Genomic DNA, 19156 nt, shown 5'->3' with positions numbered 1-19156 from the left:
ATTCAAAGTCTATGGCACTTTCAATTCTCTCCTCCGTCCCCCAGTGCCTCCTCCCTCTCCTCTCATCTCAGCTGAAGAGTTTGCCTCATTCTTCAAGCAGATTGACAAAATCAGACAAAGCCTTTCCCTAATTTCCCCGCAGCCCCTCCTCATATCGATTCAACCCTTCTCCTCCAAACACAACTTCTCCACCATTACAGAAGATCAAGTCTCGTCTTTACTCTTCAAATCACACCTCACCACCTGCAAACTTAACTCAATCCCGTCCCACCTCATCCCTAACCTTACCACAGTCTTCATCCCAACCCTAAACCACCTCTTCAACCTGTCACAAACAATCGGTGTCTTCCCCTCATGTTTCAAACACGCCTCAATCAAGCCCTCCCTTGACCCATCCTCTCCGACTAGCTATCGCCCCATATCACTTCTCCCCTATGCTTCAAAACTACTGGAACAACATGTCCACCTTGAACTGTCTTCCCATCTCTCCTCATGTTCCCTCTTGGACCGCTTACAATCTGGCTTCTGACTGCATCATTCCACTGAAACTGCCCTGACTAAAGTCACCAACGACCTACTAACTGCCAAATCCAAGCATCACTATTCTGTCCTTCTCCTCCAGGACCTGTCATCTGCCTTCGACACAGTGGACTATTCCCTCTTACTACAGACTCTCTCATCTCTCGGCATCACAGACTTGGCCCTATCTTGGATCTCCTCATACCTAACAGACCGGACATTCAGCGTCTCCCACTCACACACCACCTCCTCATCTCACCCTCTATCTGCCGGTGTCCCCCAAGGTTCAGTCCTAGGGCCCCTGCTCTTCTCTATCTACACCTTTGGCCTGGGACAGCTCATAGAGTCTCATGGCTTTCAGTATCACCTCTGTGCTGATGACACACAGATCTACCTCTCTGGACCCGATATCTCCTCCCTACTAACCAGAATCCCAAAATGTCTGTCCGCTATCTCATCCTTCTTCTCTGATAGATTTCTAAAACTTAACGTGGGAAAAACTGAATTCATCATCTTTCCCCCACCTCATTCAATCCCCCCATCTGACCTATCCATCAAAGTTAACGGATGCTCGTTCTCCCCAGTCCCTCAAGCTCACTGCCTTGGGGTAACCCTGGACTCTGATCTCTCCTTCAAACCACATATCCAAGCCCTTTCCACTTCCTGCCGACTCCAACTCAAATACACTGTGTTCCAAATTATTATGCAAATAATATTTTCTCAGATTTTCTCAAATTACCTATATGAATTGCAGTCATTGTAATTTTCCAGTCAAATAACTATTAGAGTACAATTGAAAGGTTTTTGTACAAACTGCCTATGATAACAGGATATTTTTTAAAAAATAAAAAACTCAAACTGCACTCAAAATGCATGTTCCAAATTATTATGCACAGCAGAGTTTTCAACCTTTTCATTTTAATAAAGAACAAAAAAATGGTCATTTTTGAAATTATAAGCATTATCAAGTTATTACAAACTGAAATCAAACAGTTTTCAACTCAAAACTTTATTCTAGGTGATGTTACATTTGCACATAGGACCCCTTGTTCGAAAGGAGCTTCTGAACTCTCTCATCCATTGAATTTGTCAGGTTTTGGATGGTTTCTGCTTCCAATTGTTTTGCATGAGGACAGAATACCCTCCCAGAGCTGTTGCTTAGATGTGAACTGCCTCCCGCCATCATAGACACTCCTTTTGATGATGCTCCAGAGGTTCTCAATGGGGTTGAGGTCAGGGGAGCATGGGGGCCACATCATAAGTTTGTCCCCTTTTATGCCCATAGCAGCCAGAGATGCAGATGTGTTATGTGCAGCATGAGACGGGGCATTATCATGCATGAAATGATCTCGATGGTCCAGATGGATGGAGTGGAGGATGGCTGGTTGATGGACAGCCCATGCAAACACGGCTACGGCGCTAACAAGGAGGAGGTGGAGTAATGCTTTGGGCTGGAATCATGGGGAGAGAGATTGTCGGCCCTTTTAGGATCCCTGAAGGGGTAAAGATGAACTCCATAATGTATGTTGAGTTTCTCAAACAGCACTTCCTTCCATGGTTCAAGAAGAAGAACCGTGCATTCCGCAGGAAGATCATTTTCATGCATGATAATGCCCCGTCTCATGCTGCACATAACACATCTGCATCTCTGGCTGCTATGGGTATAAAAGGGTCAAACTTATGGTGTGGCACCCATGCTCCCCTTACCTCAACCCCATTGAGAACGTCCTCTTCCCACAATCGCATACAAGATTTCTCCCGTGCTTCCCCCCTACTCTGGAACTCTCTACCCCAACACATCAGACTCGCCTACCATGGAAACCTTCAAAAGGAACCTGAAGACCGACCTCTTCCGACAAGCCTACAACCTGCAGTAACCACCGCTCCACCATACCGCTGCACGACCAGCTCTATCCTCACCTACTGTATCCTCACCCATCCCCTGTAGACTGTGAGCCCTCGCGGGCAGGGTCCTCGCTCCTCTTGTACCAGTCGTTGACTTGTTCTGTTAAGATTATTGTAATTGTTTTTGTATGTACAGTATATCCCTTTTTCACTTGTAAAGCGCCATGGAAAAAATGGCGCTATAATAATAAATAATAATAATATAGAGAAGTGCAGCGTGTGCCGCCATGAGTCATCTCCTCCTGACCGAAGGCTTGTAGCTGGGACAGGAACGGGGAGAAACATGACCACCGTTCTGACAATCAGCTGGGGTTCCAGTTGTCGTACCTACACCAATTTATCATGTTATCACGTATACAAGCCAAAATTTGTTTACTTTTCGCCACTTTTTCGGGGCTGAAAACATTGCAGGAATAAAAGAAATTATGAAACACATTATAAAGATTGCGATTTTCGTAGGTTTTTTTTGCCCATACTTTAGCAACAGTCGTGCACCTTTTAATAAATTTCATGCAATCCACTTCAGCTGTTTTCTCAGTCTTAGTGATTTTTTTTTTACTATTTGAGCGACTCAATATCGTGCACAGTATAAACAACGGCAGAGCTTTATATGGGTTTCGGGGAAGGAACACCAAGTTATACAGGGCTGCAGTACATCGAAAGATGATCACAATTACAGCTATTTATTTAAGAAAAAACAGTCCTGATAACGGTATGTACATAGATCAAAAGCCAAGAAAAAGATTTGTCTGGTGACTTTCTTATACTCAGAGCTGTAAATATAAGAAGGGAGCGTCCACTATGTCTACAAACAGGATTTCTTTACTGTAAGTGCCAAATGTGCCCCAGAAATCTGCGCCCACTGCAGAAGCATCCCCGTGTACGTGTATGGAAATGAATTTTTGTTGTAAACTTTTCTATGTTGAAAAATCGGCAGAAGCAAATCCTTACCAAATCATGCAGATTTTAGTGCAGATTGGCTTATGGATTTTCTGCTGCGGTAAGCCTAGAATAAAAAAAAAATCATTGAATTTCATCCAATTTGTTGCAACTATATTCCAAACATTCTGACGAAAAATCTACAGTAGTTCCAGTGCATGTGAACATACGCTTTTAGGGTGCATTCACCGCAGAGTTTTTTAATTTCTGCTCCAAAATCTGCATCAACAACTACATAAAAACTCCCTATTACACATCTAGGGCGTATTCAAATTATTGAATCTTTGTGTTAATTTTTTGGAGCGGAAACTCTCGAAATCATTCTCAATGAGTTGGAGTTTCTGCTTCAAAAACTTAACACAAAGGCTCAGTGAGAAAACACCCCTATGGTGCACATGGTGCTATTTTTTCAGCTGAAAAATTGTCCCATGTCAATTCTTGAGGATTTTATGCTTGGAAAAAACTAAGCTTCACTACTAATTCAACAGTAGTAGAAAAATGTAAAAAAAAAAGAACATGTAAAAAAAACACATCTGAAAATGCTCCCCAAAAAGTTTATTTATGTGTGTTTTTGGTTCAAAGCACACAATATGTTTTTGGGTTTTCTTCTATGTAAAATAAAGTATGAAAATTTCTGAAAATCTGCAGGGTAATTCTGAATTTTTTATGCTTTGTTGCATTTTTTTTCATGCAGTTTTTCTTTTGATGGTCCTTCTTCATCCTGTTACATTGCATCAATATCTTGTAGGAATCAATTCCTGTGTTGTTTAGTGCAGAAATTTAAGCACGTAAAAGACCCATAATGTCTACATGGGATTTCAGAAGTCTTATTTAGTTTACTATCACCGAATTTTGCTGGAGTTTTTTTTTTTTTTTACATGCGATAAAACATGGGGCAAAATTTGCAACAAAAATACATTGTGTGCATTGACCCTTACAGTTAACGATAATTAACTACTGTAAAATTCTTTGGATCATTAATTATGATGTCATCTATGACCAAGTTTTGGGACTACATCAAAGCATTGGGATCCGACGTAGGGATTATCAGATGGATTTAATCTGCTGCCTCATCCCAACGATATGTGAAAATCTTAGAACTCTCGAAGAGCCTAAAGTCAATAAAAAAAGTTATTTCCACTCACCAATTTTAGCCAAGCTGGCCACCAGGATCCATAAAGCGATGATGTATGGTTCTTGAACATGGTGCCATTTGAAGGTGACAATCTGGAGACCGTCTGGCGTCTCTGAACTGTGCCCACCGCTCTCACTTTTGGGGTCTTTGTCTTGAACAGTTGCGCTGATCAATGGATAGGAAAAAATTAGCGCCAAAAATATGGAAATCTTTCCCATGGTCCTGGCTGTGATATGGACTGTGGAGATCTAACGCCCGATACACTTATAGCTAGCAATCATTGACCTTCTTAGGACTGTACGGATCGTCCTTCAGCCAGGCATTTACTCATACAGTCTCCTTATCAGTCCTCCTTGTCTCAGGTATTGATTCTCAAGTGCCTATTGCTAAGATCCATTACATAAGGAATAAAGTGTACGGGTGTGGACTGGCACAGGAACCCTCCTTTTATGATACACAGGACCAAGGACGGTTCCTCCTCTCCCCTCCCAGTGAGCAGGTATTACAAAAAGCTGGAAACTGTTCTCCCCTACCTTGTGAAATAAAACACCTATCAGGTTTACATAAGAGCAGAATAGGAAAAGTACCGTCTTCCTGTGCAACCTGCATTTACCAAAACTTTCCCTAATTATTTAGGGTACGTGCTAAAAGTTTGCAGATACAATAAGTATACACTTTCAGGATAGAGTAAAGAAAGGTGAGATTTTGTGGTTTTGATTATTAAACCTAAAAAAAGAAAAAGTTTTTTTTTTTTAATCATTTAACACTGTCCAACTTTGGGTTTAAAAACCTAATTTTTTTCTTTTTTCAGCATCGTGCAACGAGAGCAATAAGTTTTTATCTTTCCATTGGCGTGCCCTATAAAGAGTGAGGGTCTGTTAGCAGATTTCACAATACACACTTTATGCGTTATTAAAGGGGACCTGTCACGTGAAAAAAAAACACTACTAACCTGCAGGCGTGTGGTTAATCTGCAGGTTAATAGTGTTCTGAACCTGCCCGGTGCTGGCACTGAAAGCCCCACTGCTGGAAGGGAATGAACGTCATTTCTCCTGGCAGCGTTTGGCTTTCAGTTGGTGCCGGTGCGGTTTCAGTCATCGCTCTGTGTATAGAGAATAGCGGCCGTAACCGCGACCACCGGAACTGACTGACAGCTCGCTCAGCATTAGACCCGGCTGTCAGTTAGTGCCAGGGATGCGCTTACAGCCATCACTCTATTAGACAGAGCGGTGACTGAAAAGATGCCAGTGTCACCCCTATGACTCAATGGCGAATGCTGCTGGAGAGAATAAAGTTAATTTCCCCCGGCAGTGGGGCTCTCAGTGCCGGCGCCGCACGATGCTACAACGCTATTAACCTGCAGGTTAATAGCTTTTTTTTTTCATTTGACAGGTTCCCTTTAAATAGAGCACTTGGACCTGATGAAGCTGTTATATGTACTTTGAAAATCCATTTTAATTGGCCCTTTAATATTAGAATGAGCATTTTATGTGTCCAATTAGAGCTGGATTCCTAAAATGAAAATTTTAATATGAGACAGCTATACTGACCTAGATTTTTTTCATTGTAAGTACACTAGCCTCGTCAGGTCTAAGAAATCATTCTAATAATCTACGCATTTTATACTGTGATTTTTTTGGAAAGTGGGGGGTAAAAAAACACAGCAATCGCACTTTAAGCAATATAAATAACATGACAGCTTTATCCTGCGGATCAACACAATTACAGCATAACTTTTTTTGTGTGTATATTCTTTATTTAATAACATTCATTTTGGGGGGGTGCGTAAAACTTTTTGATCACATCTGTTCAACTTTTATCTGAGAGGCAGATGAACAAACAAGTGCAGTTCTGGCATCGCTGTTTTTGTTGGTTTCATGGTGTTAACCACGTGGGATAAAAAACATGGCCGTTTTATATTTCTGGTCCGACGCATCGATACCAGAAATGTTCAATTTTATTTTCTGTTTCCATAAGAAAAAAAGCATTTTGTAAAGGAAAAAACATCCTTTTTTAACTTTTCAAGAAAACTTTAAGGATTTTTTGACTCTATATTTTAGCGTTAGAAGGGGACGTGACCGTGTGATGACTTGTTTGTAGAGATGAGCGAATCCAAACTTAAAAGTTCGCAGTTCGTACCGGACAGTTAGTGTCCGGTGCTAAACACCATTGATAGAGAGACAGAATTTTTCCAGCTCAAAAGTTTGGGTGTCCATTGTTTTCAATGAGGTTCGGGTTCTGGTTCAGGTTCGGGTTCTGGTTCAGGTTCGGGTATAGTTTTGGTACCTGAAACAAACTTTGGAATAAAGTTCTGCCGGAACTTCCACGGGTCGGCTCATCCCTACTTGTTGTTATGCTATTATGCCTGCCAGTACTAAACTGAGAAATCATTAGGTCCTTGGAAGTCATGGAAATGTCTTAGCATCCCAGGATGGGGTTGGGCTCACAGTCTTCTCTTTGAAACCCCTTAGGTGCAGCAATCAGCTATTCACCGTGACATCTAAGGGCTTAAATGTCCAGGATTGGAGGTTTCTCCAATCTGAGCCTTTAGAGTCTGGCTGTCATAAAATCGGGTGGGCTTTTTTTTTTGTATTGTTTTGGGGGTCAGCAGCTCAAAATGCAGGATAATGACTTAGAGTAAATGACAAAAAAAAACAACAACAAAAACATCAGAACTACATGTAAAAACTGCATCATCCTCCACACACTGCCCAAAGCCTCGGCCAGTCTGACAACACTCAAGACCACCCAACTCCTCTCAGTCTACATTCATAGGACACCAGTGACCCCGTACACATGCTGGACCCTTATAGAAACAAAAAAAAAAACAAAACTAAAATGCCAACAGGACCCCCATAATCTCAAGGGTAACACTCACAAAAAATTGTCCCTATAGTACTACTAAACACAGAACTCATAAAAAATTACACACAGAAACCCAACAAATCTCCCCTAAAAAACATAGGACCCACCTAAAGCATACTCAACGGACCGCCAGAGACACATGGCCATCAGAAATCTCCAAAGAACACCCACATTCAATCGTATAGAGCCCCCTTAAATAAGCATGAACAGACCACCCTACTGAGACCCCCATCTTCAAGAAATTAGCCCCCAAAACTGCAAAATATGCAATTCTCAAATTACACCTAAAACCCACTCAAAGGACCCCCTGAGACATAGAAAAAAATCAATCATACCCGTCTCCTTTTTTACCTTTCCTCTTGGTTTGGGATATGTTGAGTGGAGCGGCGCGAGATGAGCAGCTCTGAAAGACAAAAAACATGACTTTGTGATACTCTGTCGGGAGAAGTTTATGCTCTGTGCATCTTTATGTGGCCATCCAGTGGTGATGATGGGAATTGCCACCTGTTGTGGGTTTTGGTAAATGTAAGCCCTTAATTAAATCTGCAGAAAAATGAGTGTGGATACATGGGTGGGCGCGTGTCTGCAGGACCACCAATCCGCTACGCTTCTCCCCTACTCTCCAGCCATGGTCCACTCCACCATGTTGATCTATAGTTCACTGTTATAATAAACACGTTCCCCGGATCGGACAGATCCATTCACCAGGGAAATACACCGTAATAGCACATTGAGTTTATTAAAGGGGCGGCCACAAGATAGCGTTCATTAGGTGGGCGGGGCCGGGGCTCGTTATCAGCGAGTAAACGAGAGGAGCATTAAAATGACATTAGACTCACAAGGTTACAACTGTACCTAAAAGACGTCAATAAAACGTATAAAACTCTCATCCGTCTCTCTACAAGTCTTAAAGGTCACAGGTATATTATCAGGCTGATGGGAACACCGGCGTCACTCCACATCACAGGACTAAAGGGGCGACCATCAAAGATCCGAAGAAACCCCCAAATCCACAGCAACCGCAGGAAGTCTGTGCTACGAGGAGACAATGGGCCTCATTCATCAAAAGTGCCCCAATATCACTATATATAGCGGCACAGGGGGGCACTAATACTATATGGAGGCACAGAGGGGGCACTAATACTATATGGGGGCACAGAGGGGCGCTAATACTATATGGAGGTATAGAGGGGGCACTTATACTATATGGAGGCACAGAGGGGGCACTAATACTATATGGAGATATAGAGGGGGCACTTATACTATATGGAGGCACAGAGGGGGCACTAATACTATATGGAGGCACAGAGGGGCACTAATACTATATGGCTTCACAGAGGGGCACTAATACTATATGGAGGCACAGAGGGGGCACTAATACTATATGGAGGCACAGAGGGGCACGAATACTATATGGAGGCACAGAGGGGGCAGTAATACTATATGGAGGCACAGAGGGGCACTAATACTATATGGAGGTACAGAGGGGGCACTAATACTATATGGGGGCACAGAGGGGGCACTAATACTATATGGGGGCACAGAGGGGGCACTAATACTATATGGGGGCACAGAGGGGGCACTAATTCTATATGGAGGCACAGAGGGGCACTAATACTATATGGAGGCACAGAGGGGGCACTAATACTATATGGAGGCACAGAGGGGGCACTAACACTATATGGAGGCACAGAGGGGCGCTAATACTATATGGAGGCACCGAGGGGCACTAATACTATATGGAGGCACAGAGGGGCACTAATACTATATGGAGGCACAGAGGGGCACTAATACTATATGGCTCCACAGAGGGGCACTAATACTATATGGAGGCACAGAGGGGGCACTAATACTATATGGAGGTACGGAGGGGGTACTAATACTATATGGCGGCACAGAGGGGTACTAATACTATATGGAGGCACAGAGGGGCACAAATACTATATGGAGGCACAGAGGGGGCAGTAATACTATATGGAGGCACAGAGGGGCACTAATACTTTATGGCGGCACAGGGGGGAACTAATACTATATGGAGGTACAGAGGGGGCACTAATACTATATGGCGGCACAGAGGGGCACTAATACTATATGGTGGCACAGAGGGCACTAATACTATATGGGGGCACAGAGGGGGCACTAATACTATATGGGGACACAGAGGGGGCACTAATACTATATGGAGGCACCGAGGGGCACTAATACTATATGGAGGCACAGAGGGGCACTAATACTATATGGCTCCACAGAGGGGCACTAAGACTATATGGAGGCACAGAGGGGGCACTAATACTATATGGAGGTACAGAGGGGGTACTAATACTATATGGCGGCACAGAGGGGTACTAATACTATATGAAGGCACAGAGGGGCACGAATACTATATGGAGGCACAGAGGGGGCAGTAATACTATATGGAGGCACAGAGGGGCACTAATACTATATGGCGGCACAGGGGGGAACTAATACTATATGGAGGTACAGAGGGGGCACTAATACTATATGGCGGCACAGAGGGGCACTAATACTATATGGTGGCACAGAGGGCACTAATACTATATGGGGGCACAGAGGGGGCACTAATACTATATGGGGGCACAGAGGGGGCACTAATACTATATGGGGGCACAGAGGGGGCACTAATACTATATGGAGGCACAGAGGGGCACTAATATTATATGGAGGCACAGAGGGGGCACTAATACTATATGAAGGAACAGAGGGGGCACTAATACTATATGGAGGCACAGAGGGGGCACTAACACTATATGGAGGCACAGAGGGGCACTAATACTATATGGAGGCACAGATGGGCACTAATACTATATGGCTTCACAGAGGGGCACTAATACTATATGGAGGCACAGAGGGGGCACTAATACTATATGGAGGTACAGAGGGGGTACTAATACTATATGGAGGCACAGAGGGGGCACTAATACTATATGGAGGCACAGAGGGGCACTAATACTATATGGAGGCACCGAGGGGCACTAATACTATATGGAGGCACAGAGGGGCACTAATACTATATGGCTCCACAGAGGGGCACTAATACTATATGGAGGCACAGAGGGGGCACTAATACTATATGGAGGTACAGAGGGGGTACTAATACTATATGGCGGCACAGAGGGGTACTAATACTATATGGAGGCACAGAGGGGCACGAATACTATATGGAGGCACAGAGGGGGCAGTAATACTATATGGAGGCACAGAGGGGCACTAATACTATATGGCGGCACAGGGGGGAACTAATACTATATGGAGGTACAGAGGGGGCACTAATACTATATGGCGGCACAGAGGGGCACTAATACTATATGGTGGCACAGAGGGCACTAATACTATATGGGGGCACAGAGGGGGCACTAATACTATATGGGGACACAGAGGGGGCACTAATACTATATGGAGGCACCGAGGGGCACTAATACTATATGGAGGCACAGAGGGGCACTAATACTATATGGCTCCACAGAGGGGCACTAAGACTATATGGAGGCACAGAGGGGGCACTAATACTATATGGAGGTACAGAGGGGGTACTAATACTATATGGCGGCACAGAGGGGTACTAATACTATATGGAGGCACAGAGGGGCACAAATACTATATGGAGGCACAGAGGGGGCAGTAATACTATATGGAGGCACAGAGGGGCACTAATACTATATGGCGGCACAGGGGGGAACTAATACTATATGGAGGTACAGAGGGGGCACTAATACTATATGGCGGCACAGAGGGGCACTAATACTATATGGTGGCACAGAGGGCACTAATACTATATGGGGGCACAGAGGGGGCACTAATACTATATGGGGGCACAGAGGGGGCACTAATTCTATATGGAGGCACAGAGCGGCACTAATACTATATGGAGGCACAGAGGGGGCACTAATACTATATGAAGGCACAGAGGGGACACTAATACTATATGGAGGCACAGAGGGGGCACTAACACTATATGGAGGCACAGAGGGGCACTAATACTATATGGAGGCACAGAGGGGCACTAATGCTATATGGCTTCACAGAGGGGCACTAATACTATATGGAGGCACAGAGGGGGCACTAATACTATATGGAGGTACAGAGGGGGTACTAATACTATATGGAGGCACAGAGGGGGCACTAATACTATATGGAGGCACAGAGGGGCACTAATACTATATGGAGGAACAGAGGAGGCACAAATACTATATGGAGGCACAGAGGGGCACTAATACTATATGGCGGCACAGGGGGGAACTAATACTATATGGAGGTACAGAGGAGGCACTAATACTATATGGAGGCACAGAGGGGCACTAATACTATATGCAGGCACAGAGGGGCACTAATACTATATGGAGGCACAGAGGGGCACCAATACTATATGGCGGCACAGGGGGGAACTAATACTATATGGAGGTACAGAGGAGGCACTAACACTATATGGAGGCACAGAGGGGCACTAATACTATATGGAGGCACAGAGGGGCACTAATACTATATGGAGGCACAGAGGGGGCACTAATACTATATGGAGGCACAGAGGGGGCACGAATACTATATGGAGGCACAGAGGGGGCACTAATACTATATGGAGGCACAGAGGGGACACTAATACTATATGGAGGCACAGAGGGGCACGAATACTATATGGCGGCACAGAGGGGCACTGATACTATATGGAGGCACAGAGGGGCACTAATACTATATGGTGGCACAGAGGGGCACTAATATTACATGGAGGCACAGAGGGGCACTAATACTATATGGAGGCACAGAGGGGGCACTAATACTATATGGAGGCACAGAGGGGGCACTAATATTATATGGAGGCACAGAGGGGGCACTAATATTATATGGAGGCACAGAGGGGCACTAATACTATATGGAGGCACAGAGGGGCACTAATACTATATGGATGTACAGAGGGGCACTAATACTATATGGAGGCACAGAGGGGGCACTAATACTATATGGAGGCACAGAGGGGGCACTTATACTATATGGAGGCACAGAGGGGGCACTAATACTAAATGGAGGCACAGAGGGGTCAATAATACTATATGGAGGCACAGAGGGGGCACTAATACTATATGGAGGCACAGAGGGGGCACTAATACTATATGGAGGCACAGAGGGGCACTAATACTATATGGAGGCACAGATGGGCACTAATACTATATGGAGGTACAGAGGGGGCACTAATACTATATAGCGGCACAGAGGGGCACTAATACTATATGGAGGCACAGAGGGGCACTAATACTATATGGAGGCACAGAGGGGCACTAATACTATATGAATTCACAGAGGGGCACTAATACTATATGGAGGCACAGAGGGGCACTAATACTATATGGAGGCACAGAGGGGCACTAATACTATATGGAGGCACAGAGGGGCACTAATACTATATGAATGCACAGAGGGGCACTAATACTATATGGAGGCACAGAGGGGCACTAATACTATATGGAGGCACAGAGGGACACTAATACTATATGGAGGCACAGAGGGGGCACTAATACTATATGGAGGCACAGAGGGGGCACTTATACTATATGGAGGCACAGAGGGGGCATGAATACTATATGGAGGAACAGAGGGGGCACTTATACTATATGGAGGCACAGAGGGGGCACTAACACTATATGGAGGCACAGAGGGGCACTAATACTATATGGAGGCACAGAGGGGCACTAATACTATATGGAGGCACAGAGGGGCACTAATACTATATGAAGGCACAGAGGGGACACTAATACTATATGGAGGCACAGAGGGGGCACTAACACTATATGGAGGCACAGAGGGGCACTAATACTATATGGAGGCACAGAGGGGCACTAATGCTATATGGCTTCACAGAGGGGCACTAATACTATATGGAGGCACAGAGGGGGCACTAATACTATATGGAGGTACAGAGGGGGTACTAATACTATATGGAGGCACAGAGGGGGCACTAATACTATATGGAGGCACAGAGGGGCACTAATACTATATGGAGGAACAGAGGAGGCACAAATACTATATGGAGGCACAGAGGGGCACTAATACTATATGGCGGCACAGGGGGGAACTAATACTATATGGAGGTACAGAGGAGGCACTAATACTATATGGAGGCACAGAGGGGCACTAATACTATATGCAGGCACAGAGGGGCACTAATACTATATGGAGGCACAGAGGGGCACCAATACTATATGGCGGCACAGGGGGGAACTAATACTATATGGAGGTACAGAGGAGGCACTAATACTATATGGAGGCACAGAGGGGCACTAATACTATATGGAGGCACAGAGGGGCACTAATACTATATGGAGGCACAGAGGGGGCACTAATACTATATGGAGGCACAGAGGGGGCACGAATACTATATGGAGGCACAGAGGGGGCACTAATACTATATGGAGGCACAGAGGGGACACTAATACTGTATGGAGGCACAGAGGGGCACGAATACTATATGGCGGCACAGAGGGGCACTGATACTATATGGAGGCACAGAGGGGCACTAATACTATATGGTGGCACAGAGGGGCACTAATATTACATGGAGGCACAGAGGGGCACTAATACTATATGGAGGCACAGAGGGGGCACTAATACTATATGGAGGCACAGAGGGGGCACTAATATTGTATGGAGGCACAGAGGGGGCACTAATATTATATGGAGGCACAGAGGGGCACTAATACTATATGGAGGCACAGAGGGGCACTAATACTATATGGATGTACAGAGGGGCACTAATACTATATGGAGGCACAGAGGGGGCACTAATACTATATGGAGGCACAGAGGGGGCACTTATACTATATGGAGGCACAGAGGGGGCACTAATACTAAATGGAGGCACAGAGGGGTCAATAATACTATATGGAGGCACAGAGGGGGCACTAATACTATATGGAGGCACAGAGGGGGCACTAATACTATATGGAGGCACAGAGGGGCACTAATACTATATGGAGGCACAGATGGGCACTAATACTATATGGAGGTACAGAGGGGGCACTAATACTATATAGCGGCACAGAGGGGCACTAATACTATATGGAGGCACAGAGGGGCACTAATACTATATGGAGGCACAGAGGGGCACTAATACTATATGAATTCACAGAGGGGCACTAATACTATATGGAGGCACAGAGGGGCACTAATACTATATGGAGGCACAGAGGGGCACTAATACTATATGGAGGCACAGAGGGGCACTAATACTATATGAATGCACAGAGGGGCACTAATACTATATGGAGGCACAGAGGGGCACTAATACTATATGGAGGCACAGAGGGACACTAATACTATATGGAGGCACAGAGGGGGCACTAATACTATATGGAGGCACAGAGGGGGCACTTATACTATATGGAGGCACAGAGGGGGCATGAATACTATATGGAGGAACAGAGGGGGCACTTATACTATATGGAGGCACAGAGGGGGCACTAATACTATATGAAGGCACAGAGGGGGCACTAATACTATATGGAGGCACAGAGGGGGCACTAACACTATATGGAGGCACAGAGGGGCACTAATACTATATGGAGGCACAGAGGGGCACTAATACTATATGGCTTCACAGAGGGGCACTAATACTATATGGAGGCACAGAGGGGGCACTAATACTATATGGAGGTACAGAGGGGGTACTAATACTATATGGAGGCACAGAGGGGGCACTAATACTATATGGAGGCACAGAGGGGCACTAATACTATATGGAGGCACCGAGGGGCACTAATACTATATGGAGGCACAGAGGGGCACTAATACTATATGGCTCCACAGAGGGGCACTAATACTATATGGAGGCACAGAGGGGGCACTAATACTATATGGAGGTACAGAGGGGGTACTAATACTATATGGCGGCACAGAGGGGTACTAATACTATATGGAGGCACAGAGGGGCACGAATACTATATGGAGGCACAGAGGGGGTAGTAATACTATATGGAGGCACAGAGGGGCACTAATACTATATGGCGGCACAGGGGGGAACTAATACTATATGGAGGTACAGAGGGGGCACTAATACTATATGGCGGCACAGAGGGGCACTAATACTATATGGTGGCACAGAGGGCACTAATACTATATGAATGCACAGAGGGGCACTAATACTATATGGAGGCACAGAGGGGCACTAATACTATATGGGGGCACAGAGGGGGCACTAATACTATATGGAGGCACAGAGGGGCACTAATACTATATGGCGGCACAGGGGGGAACTAATACTATATGGAGGTACAGAGGAGGCACTAACACTATATGGAGGCACAGAGGGGCACTAATACTATATGCAGGCACAGAGGGGCACCAATACTATATGGAGGCACAGAGGGGCACCAATACTATATGGCGGCACAGGGGGGAACTAATACTATATGGAGGTACAGAGGAGGCACTAATACTATATGGAGGCACAGAGGGGCACTAATACTATATGGAGGCACAGAGGGGCACTAATACTATATGGAGGCACAGAGGGGGCACTAATACTATATGGAGGCACAGAGGGGGCACGAATACTATATGGAGGCACAGAGGGGGCACTAATACTATATGGAGGCACAGAGGGGACACTAATACTATATGGAGGCACAGAGGGGCACGAATACTATATGGCGGCACAGAGGGGCACTGATACTATATGGAGGCACAGAGGGGCACTAATACTATATGGTGGCACAGAGGGGCACTAATACTACATGGAGGCACAGAGGGGCACTAATACTATATGGAGGCACAGAGTGGGCACTAATACTATATGGAGGCACAGAGGGGGCACTAATGCTATATGGAGGCACAGAGGGGCACTAATACTATATGGAGGCACAGAGGGGCACTTATACTATATGGATGTACAGAGGGGCACTAATACTATATGGAGGCACAGAGGGGGCACTAATACTATATGGAGGCACAGAGGGGGCACTTATACTATATGGAGGCACAGAGGGGGCACTAATACTAAATGGAGGCACAGAGGGGTCAATAATACTATATGGAGGCACAGAGGGGAAACTAATACTATATGAAGGCACAGAGGGGGCACTAATACTATATGGAGGCACAGAGGGGCACTAATACTATATGGAGGCACAGATGGGCACTAATACTATATGGAGGTACAGAGGGGGCACTAATACTATATAGCGGCACAGAGGGGTACTAATACTATATGGAGGCACAGAGGGGCACTAATACTATATGGAGGCACAGAGGGGCACTAATACTATATGAATGCACAGAGGGGCACTAATACTATATGGAGGCACAGAGGGGCACTAATACTATATGGAGGCACAGAGGGGCACTAATACTATATGGAGGCACAGAGGGGCACTAATACTATATGAATGCACAGAGGGGCACTAATACTATATGGAGGCACAGAGGGGCACTAATACTATATGGAGGCACAGAGGGACACTAATACTATATGGAGGCACAGAGGGGGCACTAATACTATATGGAGGCACAGAGGGGGCACTTATACTATATGGAGGCACAGAGGGGGCATGAATACTATATGGAGGAACAGAGGGGGCACTTATACTATATGGAGGCACAGAGGGGCACTAATACTATAAGGAGGCACAGAGGGGCACTAATACTATATGGAGGCACAGAGGGGCACTAATACTATATGGAGGCACAGAGGGGCACTAATACTATATGAATGCACAGAGGGACACTAATACTATATGGAGGCACAGAGGGGCACTAATACTATATGGAGGCACAGAGGGACACTAATACTATATGGAGGCACAGAGGGGGCACTAATACTATATGGAGGCACAGAGGGGGCACTTATACTATATGGAGGCACAGAGGGGCACTAATACTATATGGAGACACAGAGGGGCACTAATACTATATGGAGGCACAGAGGGGCACTAATACTATAAGGAGGCACAGAGGGGCACTAATACTATATGGAGGCACAGAGGGGCACTAATACTATATGGAGGCACAGAGGGACACTAATACTATATGGAGGCACAGAGGGGGCACTAATACTATATGGAGGCACAGAGGGGGCACTTATACTATATGGAGGCACAGAGGGGGCATGAATACTATATGGAGGAACAGAGGGGGCACTTATACTATATGGAGGCACAGAGGGGCACTAATACTATAAGGAGGCACAGAGGGGCACTAATACTATATGGAGGCACAGAGGGGCACTAATACTATATGGAGGCACAGAGGGGCACTAATACTATATGAATGCACAGAGGGGCACTAATACTATATGGAGGCACAGAGGGGCACTAATACTATATGGAGGCACAGAGGGACACTAATACTATATGGAGGCACAGAGGGGGCACTAATACTATATGGAGGCACAGAGGGGGCACTTATACTATATGGAGGCACAGAGGGGGCATGAATACTATATGGAGGAACAGAGGGGGCACTTATACTATATGGAGGCACAGAGGGGCACTAATACTATATGGAGGCACAGAGGGACACTAATACTATATGGAGGCACAGAGGGGGCATGAATACTATATGGAGGAACAGAGGGGGCACTAATACTATATGGAGGCACAGAGGGGCACTAATACTATATGGAGGCACAGAGGGACACTAATACTATATGGAGGCACAGAGGGGGCACTAATACTATATGGAGGCACAGAGGGGGCACTTATACTGAATGGAGGCACAGAGGGGACATGAATACTATATGGAGGCAGGTTTGTGTAAACGTGGGCGAATGTGAAGACGGTTCTGGAAAAGTGATGAGCCACAGATGTCTGATCCTGTCTCCAGGTTTTTAGACCCCAGACTAATGTCATCTATGTAAAGCCCCTGTAATGATAATGATGTCCATACTTTTGTTCTGTAAGTCCGTGCCTCCATTTTATAGATATCGATTGGCAAATTTTCATGCATGTGAGCCGCAAGTGCACTTGCAGCTCTCCTGCCTCTCTTCACTTTTCGCTGCCCTCCGCCAGCCTCCTGTCAGTGATTGACAGGTCCCTCTTCTCTGTGATCTGCTTCCCCGCCTGAGATCTCATGCACATGCCATTAGTTATTCCCAGGGGAGGCACATGTGCAGTAAGTCCTCATGATGCTCCAGAGCTGGACTATCGATCTATGCGCGATCACCCAGGAGTGATGGCGCTTTCACAAGATCTGGGGTGGGGAAGCAGGTCACAGAGAAGAGAGGCGGCAGCGGGCGGTGAAACTGGGAGAGAAGCCGGAGAGCTGTAAGTGCAGGGCCAAGATGTCATCGACATTACAGGGACTCTACATACATGACGTTAGTTTAGGGTCTAAGAACCTGCTAACAGGTTTACTTTAAGTTCTTCAGAGGCGCATTGTGAATGGAAAAAGTTGTCATGACGGTCTGGGCCGCATAGAGAAGAAAATGCAAACTGTTCAACTGATCTGACAGAAGGTCACAGAGGAATCACTGCTTATTGTTTGTGGGATTGGTTGACATGTTCATTGATACCATTTTAGGGTAATATACAATTTTTGATCTCTTTTTATTGAATTTTTTTGGAGGCGGATAAGCAAAAAACAGCAATTCTGCCATTTTTTTCACTAAGCGTTCGCTGTACGGTTTATATGACATGATACAGTATATTTATATTTGGGGTCTTTTGCACCATACAGACTTTTGTGGAGTCTAAGATCTCTCTTATCCGCACCCCCAGGGAGCACTTAACTCAACTGCGCTCCTTTTTGTAGTATCCAGGCTTCCGTAGAACTCAGGATATGTCTATACCAAGA

At 45.5% G+C, this 19156-nt stretch overlaps 1 protein-coding gene and 1 long non-coding RNA gene across 3 annotated transcripts in view; both read right to left on the bottom strand.

Moving 5' to 3' along the window:
• SLC9A3 (solute carrier family 9 member A3) overlaps positions 1 to 4970 on the bottom strand; it is an 83559-nt gene extending 78589 nt beyond the window's left edge. For both annotated transcript variants that reach the window (XM_073661395.1, XM_073661401.1), the window contains exon 1: positions 4509 to 4970. In XM_073661395.1, coding sequence (XP_073517496.1) covers positions 4509 to 4716 — 208 coding nt within the window. In that variant the 5' untranslated portion in view covers positions 4717 to 4970. The remainder of the gene's footprint in view (positions 1 to 4508) is intronic.
• Positions 4971 to 7700: 2730 nt separating this feature from the next.
• LOC141249368 (uncharacterized) overlaps positions 7701 to 19156 on the bottom strand; it is a 43966-nt gene continuing 32510 nt past the window's right edge. The window contains exon 3 of the long non-coding RNA XR_012312168.1: positions 7701 to 7766. This is a non-coding gene — a long non-coding RNA (uncharacterized lncRNA). The remainder of the gene's footprint in view (positions 7767 to 19156) is intronic.

The sequence above is a fragment of the Phyllobates terribilis genome, unplaced genomic scaffold (genome assembly GCF_046119375.1).
Source record: "Phyllobates terribilis strain yellow unplaced genomic scaffold, ASM4611937v1 Scaffold_2__4_contigs__length_985480577, whole genome shotgun sequence".
Taxonomy (NCBI): Eukaryota; Metazoa; Chordata; class Amphibia; order Anura; family Dendrobatidae; genus Phyllobates; species Phyllobates terribilis.
The sequence above is the reverse complement of the archived record's forward strand: the minus strand, read 5'-3'. Positions and strand labels throughout refer to the sequence as shown.